The sequence below is a fragment of the Pelodiscus sinensis genome, chromosome W, assembly GCF_052426305.1.
Source record: "Pelodiscus sinensis isolate ZL-2025 chromosome W, ASM5242630v1, whole genome shotgun sequence".
Lineage (NCBI taxonomy): Eukaryota > Metazoa > Chordata > Testudines > Trionychidae > Pelodiscus > Pelodiscus sinensis.
The window spans coordinates 12508998-12517523 of NC_143084.1; the positions used below are offsets into that span (position 1 = coordinate 12508998).

General features: G+C 44.9%; 1 protein-coding gene across 2 annotated transcripts in view; it reads left to right on the forward strand.

Moving 5' to 3' along the window:
• The window catches only part of LOC149520873 (protein HIRA-like), a 136481-nt gene extending 128644 nt beyond the window's left edge, over window positions 1-7837 (forward strand). The window contains exons 17-18 of one of the 2 annotated variants that reach the window (XM_089775056.1): window positions 2345-2433; window positions 3327-7837. In XM_089775056.1, the coding sequence (XP_089631182.1) occupies window positions 2345-2433; window positions 3327-3455 (218 nt within the window). In that variant the 3' untranslated portion in view covers window positions 3456-7837. The remainder of the gene's footprint in view (window positions 1-2344; window positions 2434-3326) is intronic. The other variant, XM_089775057.1, reaches the window with a different exon arrangement.
• Window positions 7838-8526: the final 689 nt, after the last annotated feature.

The window sequence follows — 8526 nt, forward strand, 5'->3', positions numbered from 1 at the left end:
GGGTGGGGGTCGGGACCCTTTAAGCACAGCCCTCGGCTAACCTGACACAGCATCTCCACGCTCTATGTTCTCCTCTGATGCCCTGCCGGCACTGCTTCTGGCCATCCTTAAGCCTGGTTCAGGGTCCACTTAATGTGGACATGCTAGTTCGAATTAGCAAAACGCCAATTCGAACTAGTTTTTTAGTCTGGATCTGTTAGTTTGAATTAGCTTAGTTCGAATTAACTAATTCGAACGAAGTTAGTTCGAATTAACGTTGTAGTGTAGACGTACCCCAAACTCCTTCACCCGTACTCCCAGAGCCCTGTAGTCACTCTTGATCCACTCAGTGTCACACCTCGCAGTATCATTAGTGCCCACATGGATGAGTAGCATGGGGTAGTAGTAAGAGGGCCGGATAATCCTCGACAATGTTGTTCATTTCCAAGTTTTTAGTTTTATTTTTGAATATCATCTTTTGCTATACAGTTTGAACCTCCTGTAATTCGGGACTCCTTGGTCCAGCATCATCCATTGTCTGGCAGGACCACAGATGTTCCAGGACCAAAGAGTCCCGGTGGAGGGCTGGTGGCTTGGCTCCCTGCTGCTGTGCTGCCCAGCACGCCACAACAAGGCATCCAGGCACAACCCAGCAGGGCCAGGAGCTTGGCGCTCTGCAGTGGGGGCTGCCTGGTGGGGTCAGGAGCTTGGTGGCGGGGCCACGGCTCAGGGAGCCCGTAGCAGGGGAGCCAGATATGACTTCCTCGGTCCGGCAAAATCCCTCACCTAGGACCAGTCAGGTTCTGAGTGTGCCAGATGAGGGAGGTCCAATTTGTATTATTAAATAAGGATAACCAATTGGCCTTCTCTGTCCTTTTCAGATTTTATAACTCTCTAGCATATCTTCATGTGTCTGCTTTACAAATTAAATGGTACTCGTTATTTTAATCTCTCCTAAATGGGACTTTCTCCTCACCTACATAACCATTTTACATATGGAAAAACTGTCAGATGAAGTGGTTCGCCTATAGCCACATGCTGAATTACTGGCAGAATCAAATTCCGGAGTTCTTGTGTGGTTTTGTCAGCCCCTCCTTACTCAAATTTAATATTTGATTCTTGATCTGTCCATAATGACACTTACTTTTCTAAGACAGGGGTGGCCAACCCATTCTGGGCAAAGAGCCAAGATAGCAGTGGATCCAGTGCGAAGAGCTGGGACAAAGTTGTCGAGTGCCCCCCGCCCCCCCCAAATAAAAAGGACTGCCCCTTTTGCCCCTTTAAAAGGAGGCCCCAGTCGCGTTTGGTTGAACGAACACACACACACACACACACACACACACACACACACACACACACACAAAAGCTCTGCCTCTTTAAGAAACAGCATTTAAACGCGTTTTGCGTCTTTTTGGCTACAGCAGGCTCCTGCCGCCATCTTTATTTCTGCAGCTTTCATGGCCGCGCTGGACGGCTCCCCTGCCCAAGTCAGCACAGGGAGCTGGGAGGAGAGGGCCGTTTTTGGCACCACGGGGGCGGCTTTCCAGCTGCGGGGGGGCTTCACAAGCCACACCCGGGGTGGGAAGAGCCGCATGCGGCTCGCGAGCCTCTGGTTGGCCATGGCTGTTCTAAGACATTAAAACTAACTGGCAAATTGAAAGATATGCACTACATTAAATCTACTCTAAACATTGTTTTGGTATCAGTGCTTTATGCCACTGCACTGTTCACTCATTCTTTCAAAATAATAAATGCTGAAAGATATAGGCCCTTGTATTGATCTTATTTATTCTTGCATAGATTCCTAACCAATTTTTTAACTCTCAAGACTTTACGCCTCATGCCAAATTACCGCAAGTGTGCTTGCAAATGATTTTTTTTTTTAATTGGGCTTCTGCTCTTTTTGCTGCTTTCTGATGTAAAGTTGGCTTGAAAAGTTTGTGTGTGGTTTTAAAGTGTTAGTCTTGGTTTTTTAAATCTTATAAATATAAATAATGTTGAATCTGGTCTCTTAGTTTTGCTGAAGGATCTCTTAGTTAAGATCTGGAAGCATGATTACTGCAAACACTCTTGACCTGAATGCAACAGGCAGGGATGTTGAGTCCTTGATCAATTACATGCTTTTTCCAAGTATAGAGAAGTACAGATAACTTTTTTGAAGCTTAGAATAAATCCACTAGTCAGTCTTTGTACACTATTTTAATGTTTCAAAAACTTCTTCTGGTTAGGGAGGAATAATTTACAGAAATCATATTTGTTTGCCCTTATGTTTTTGTCTAGATACTTGTAACAATCTTAACTTGCATGCTTTTTATATTGTGTAGTGGGTGTTTATGAATGCTATTTTATTTCTGATCATGCTCAGGGTTTGAATATCGCCTGCGAGAATTATGCAACGATTTATTGGGTCCAGTCCATTACTCAGCTGGAAGTCAGTGGGAATCAACAGTCGCGGTGAATGCTGGTTTTTGTTTTTTAAATAAAGTAGGGGAGATACTCCTTTTGTGTATGAACTAGATACTTTAGCTGAATGTACTTTACATTACGTCTCAGTTTCTTTTGGTAACATTTAAAAGAACCCTGTTAAAGTGGAGAACCCAAAATTTGATCTATCCTTAAGTGTCAGTGTTGTTGTTTTAAAAGTTCACTACTAAGGCTTTCTTGTAATTGTCCTAGTAGGGTTCTATATTCTTTTTAAAAGAGATTTTTTGCTTAACTTTAAATGCTGTTTCTAAAACTGCCAACATGGTGCTGATTCACAAAGAAGTAAGTAAATTGAATGAGCCAAGCCTTGTCCAGACACTGTTTTTTAAGGAAGATCTGTAACTTTTAAACTGTTGGAAAGGTTGATAGCCACTTGAAGTATTCTTCAAATTGCATAGCTAGCAAGCAAGCAACCCCCAAAGACCACTGTGGAACCCCTTCAATTGATACCTAATCCATCCTTTCCATTAACTAAATAGTAACTGCCTTTATTGTATCTGGCACTGTCTACAAATACTTAGCATCAAAGTGCAGATAATGGAATTGTTATCTAACATACCTATTAGATGGAATAGGTTGCACCTTCAGTGCTCTCCATTCAGCAGGTATGTACCTTTAAAAGGGCTTTATGTCAAAGGAATATGTGCTCTTCAAAGAACACTTCCACAGTCTATCACCATGTGGAAGCAGCAACAGGAACATTTAATATGTGCTCCCAATGTTTTTATTATTTAGATTTCAATAGTAATAACAGGGAGGCGACACCAAATAAACAGCTCTAATATAGAGAGAGACCACACTGTATCAAGTGCCTACATAAATAATACAAAATAAATTGGAGGATTTTTGACATTTTTGTGCAGGGTTTACGAAAGAGAGAGCTACTGAAAGAACTGCTTCCTGTCATCGGACAGAATCTCCGTTTCCAGAGACTTTTCACGGAATATCAAGAGCAGCTAGACATCTTGAGAAACAAATCGTCTTTTCCCTGAAGGACCTGGTCTAAGGGAAACTGCTGAACAGCATTAGCCAGAGACAGAAGAGAAGAGAGCCCAGCCAGAATGGGATACTCCTGAAAGGGGCAGTACCAGAATGGCCCCACATGTTTCATGAGTGATAAAATTTAGTTTCTCAAGAAGCTCACAAAGACTCATATGGAAACGAGTGGCGGAGCTGTTTTCCAAGTGGAATTTGAACATTAAAGCTGTGGCCTGTGTTCCTATAGAAGGTTGTAGATCTGTACTTCTAGGGGGTCTTTTTGGGTCTGAAACTTGTGATACCAAGGAGATTAGCTGAGAACGGTTTGGGGGATTTTTTTGGATGTTCCGTGAAAAGCACAGTACTCCAGAATACACTGAGCAGCATATCAACCCTGTTCAGGGGTTTTTGCCTGAGGATTAATCAAGGCTCAACACTATAGTGAATTAGATGAACAAGCCATATAAGAAGAAATTTCATAAAATAGTAAGGCATTATGCAGCCAAAAGACCCAAACCTGTAAATATAAGAGGCTGTTCTAATGCAAGAACTATTTTTGTACTAGAATTTGCTAACTTGTAAATAAAATTCCATATTGGCCAATAATCAGGATTTCCCTACAAGTTACCTTGTAGAAAATTTTAAACTCTAATTATGACAGCTGTATTGCTAAATGATTGTACCAAAATTAGCCTGTTGTCATCTGGCTTTAATTTTTAACTGTTTGTAAAGGAGAGATGTTTGAGGGTGGGGGGGAATCAAAGGGGGTGGCTCTTTTTGTATGTACAAAAATAAATGAACACAGCATTGGATTAAAAAAAGTGATCTTGCTCTGTATAATCATGTGCTTCTTGTAGCAGCATTAAACAGTAATACAGGCTTGAATCATGTTGAACATGCATAGAAATCAATATTGAACAAAGTGGGTCTTTGCCCACGAAAGCTTATGCTCCAATAAATCTGTTAGTCTATAAGGTGCCACAGGACTTCTCGTTCTTGCAGATTCAGACTAACACAGCTAGCCCCCTGATACTTGAATATTGAACTAATGCTCTCGAGTGAATCTTTTCTCTCTAAGTGCCAGAGTAGTTTGTTAGCACTGATTTTTACTGTAGAGATCTAGAACTTTTTTTGTAACTACTACTACCTCAGGTAGTGTCCCTATAGGTACTCTACTTGAGGTGTGCATGTGCACCTTCAATTGGAAGTTTTCAGTGGCAATATCTATGTTGCACATGCAACATATGCATCCTTGTGTCCCATACCAAGGATATATGAGCAAGATATTACAGATTCTAAGAAGGAAGTACGCTCTTCGTCTTCCACGGCCTTGTACATTGTTAGGCCATCAGTACAATTTGGAACAGTGAATCCAGCCTTTGGTACCTCACACATCCATGTCTGGGACTCACCAGGTCACTGTGTTGGTTCACCCAATAGTGCAAGAGTTCACATTCTCCAAGGTAGCCCTGCTTATTTCTGAGGAGTTTGTCTTCTCTGAGTTCAAGACTCCTGGTACCACAACCAATTGTATCCCAACTTCTACTTTTCTCCAGGACCACCTGCCTCCCCAGTACTTGACACCTTCTGAAAGATGGCTGATTCCTCCTCCTCCTCCCACACTCCACCAGACTAGGGAAGGGAGTTCTTCAGGCTCCCAGATTTCTGTACAGGGTTCTGCTGACCGTCTACCCACTTTTGCTCTTGCTCTGCACACGCCTCTTAGCATTTCATCTTAGTAGTTTAGTTGGTGGTTAAAGTTTTCACAGTTCATTGTTCTTTATCTAACAGTTGATCATCGTTAGTAATTAAGTGCAGTACTTAGTGCCGTTTTAGGCACAGGACTTGTTTTGCATCCCCAGTGCATCCGGTGGGGCATGCCTGGGCCCCAAGGCTTCAAGCCCTGCGAGAAGTGCCAGAAGCCTATCCCCTGTGGGGACCCCGTAGAATCAGAGCTGGAAGACACCTTAGAAGGCCATCAAATCCAGCCCCCTGCTCTAGGCAGGACCAATCCCAACTAAATCAACCCGAGACTTAAACACCTCCTAGAGATGGAGACTCCACTACTTCCCTAGGTAACCCATTCCAGTGCTTCACCACTCTCCTAGGGAAATAGTTTTTCCTAATATCCAACCTGGACCTCTCCCACCACAACTTGAGACCATTGCTCCTTGTTCTGCCATCTGTCACTACTGAGAACAGCCTCTCTCCAGCCTCTGTGGAACCTCCCTTCAGGAAGTTGCAGGCTGCTCTCAAATCCCCCCTCACTCTTCACTTCTGCAGACTAAACAGACCCAAGTCCCTCAGCCTCTCCTCATAAGTCATATGCTCCAGCCCCCTAATCATTTTGGTTGCCCTCCGCTGGACCCTCTCCAATGCGTCCACATCCTTTTTGTAGTGGGGGGCCCAGAACTGGACACAGTACTCCAGATGTGGCCTCACCAGAGCCGAATAAAGGGGAATAATCACATCTCTGGATCTGCTGGAAATGCTCCTCCTAATGCACCCTAATATGCCATTAGCCTTCTTGGCTACAAGGGCACAATGTTGACTCATATCCAGCTTCTCATCCACTGTAACCCCCAGGTCCTTTTCTGCAGAACTACTACTTAGCTGGTTGGTCCCCAGCCTATAACAATGCTTGGGATTCTTCCATCCCAAGCGCAGGACTCTGCACTTGTCCTTGTTGAACCTCATCAGATTTCTTGTGGCCCAGTCCTCCAATTTGTCTAAGTCACTCGGGACCCTATCTCTGCCCTCCAGCGTATCTACCTCTCCCCCCAGCTTAGTGTCATCCGCAAACTTGCTGAGGGTGCAATCCATCCCCTCATCCAGGTCATTAATAAAGATATTGAACAACACTGGTCCTAGAACTGAACCTTGGGGCACTCCGCTTTAAACCAACTGCCATCCGGACACCGAGCCCTTGATCACTACCCGCTGGGCCTGGCCTTCTATCCATCTTACCGTCCATTTATCCAATCCACATTCCCTTAACTTGCTGGCAAGAATATTGTGGGAGACCGTATCAAAAGCCTTGCTAAAGTCAAGCTATATAACATCCACTGAGCCAGTTACCTCATCATAGAAGCTAATCAGATTGGTCAGGCATGACTTGCCCTATGTGAATCCATGCTGACTATTCCTGATCACTTTCCTCTCTTCCAAGTGCCTCAAAATGGATTCCTTAAGGAATCACTTCCATGATTTTTCCAGGATCTGAGGTAAGACTGACCGGCCTATAGATCCCTGGATTGTCCTTCTTCCCTTTTTTGCCTTTTCCAATCATCCGGGATTTCTCCCGATCTCCACGACTTTTCAAAGGTAACGGCCAAAGGCTCCTCAATGACATTTGCCAGCTCCCTCAGTACCCTCGGATGCATTAAGTCCGGACCCATGCATTTGTGTAGGTTTAGCTTTTCTAAATAGTCCCTAACCTGTTCTTTCCCCACCAAGGGCTGTCCATCTTCATCCCATCTTGCGTCACTTAGCACGTTAGTCCGGGAGCTGACCTTGTCCGTGAATACAGAGGCAAAGAAAGCATTGAGTACTTCAGCTTTCCCTACATCATCTGTCACTAGGTTACCTCCTTCATCCAGTAGGGGCCTGTCACATTACCGAATTGGAGGGAAGCAGCCAGATCGCTGCTGCACCCCTAGGTGGGGGTGTTGGCCCCAGAAATCTGTATGAAAGGGAGCCATGTGGGGTATTGAATGGGAGCTTGTTGTTTTCTGATCCTGTGTACACTGTTTATGTGAGTATATAATGTCTGTGTGTGTAGATCTGTAATCTGTGTGGAAACTGAAGATTTCCCTGCATGTGGTTAAGCATTGGGCAGGGCCGAGCCTGTGGAGCCTGTGGACATGCTAATTACCTGTGGAACAATGGTTCTCAATGGGCCAAAGACACACCCAAAGAATGGGGGCTGTCCTGAGAGCAGCCAGCAGGGAACACAGAGAGGCTGAGGACCAGGTGACCTGCTACTTACTAGAAGAGGCCAGGAAGGAGTATAAAGAGGCCATGTGGTCGATGCCATTTTGTTCTCAGCTCAGCACTTCATCCCAGAGGCAGCACTGCAGGGATTGAAGAGCCCGGAAGACCTGTGAACCCATCCTGATCGTAGGATGTGCAATAAGGACTTTTAACCAACAGCTGCAACATCTCTGCTAGAGCCTGCATCGAGAACTGGGAGATTCGGTGCATGTAACGTACTGTACTTTAATAACCTTACTCCCAGGCTTTTCTTTCTTGTAATAATAAACCTTTAGATATAGATTCTAAAGGATTGGCCCAGCGTGATTTGTGGTAAGGTCCAGAGGGTAAATTGACCAGGGATCTGTGGCTGGTTTCTTGGAACCGGACAGAACTTGTTCGGAGTAGGTGGGATTGGGTGCTAGGACCCCCCACCTGTGTATAGGCCCGGGGCCATCTGGGGCACGGATATTGCTGGGGTGTCGGAGGGGTTTTGCTCGGGAGGCTTCAGGCAGGCAGCTGAAGCGCTCTGTGGGACTGGTTTGTGGCCTGTTTGGAAAGGTCACCAGTCGGGGGCTGTAGGAAGCCCCGGATTCGAGCAATTCGCCCTGAGCGGACGCCCTCAGTTGTGCCCAGACACGGCCCGGTCCGTCACAGGGCCTCATACCCTCTCTGATCACCTTCTTCTTGTTAACATGCCTGTAGAAACCTTTCTTGTTATCCTTCACATCCTTTGCTAGTTGCAATTCCAATTGTGCTTTCGCCTTCCTGATAGACATTTATACCTCCCTGGTCATTTGTTCAAGTTTCCACTTCTTGTAAGCTTCCTTTTTATGCTTAAGTTCACCAAGGATTTCCCCTGTAAATCAATCCGGTCTCCTACCATGTTTGCCTCTCTTGCTGCACGTTGGGATGGTTTCTTTCTGTGCCTTCAATAAGGCTTCTTGAAAATACTGTCAGCTCTCCTGGACTCCTTTCTCCTTCATGTTAACATCCCAGGGGATTCTGCCCATCAGCTCTCTAAGGCAGTCAAAATCTGCTTTTCTAAAGTCCAAGGTGTGTATTTTACTACTCTTTTCTTCCTTTGGTCAGGATCCTGAGATCTACCATCTC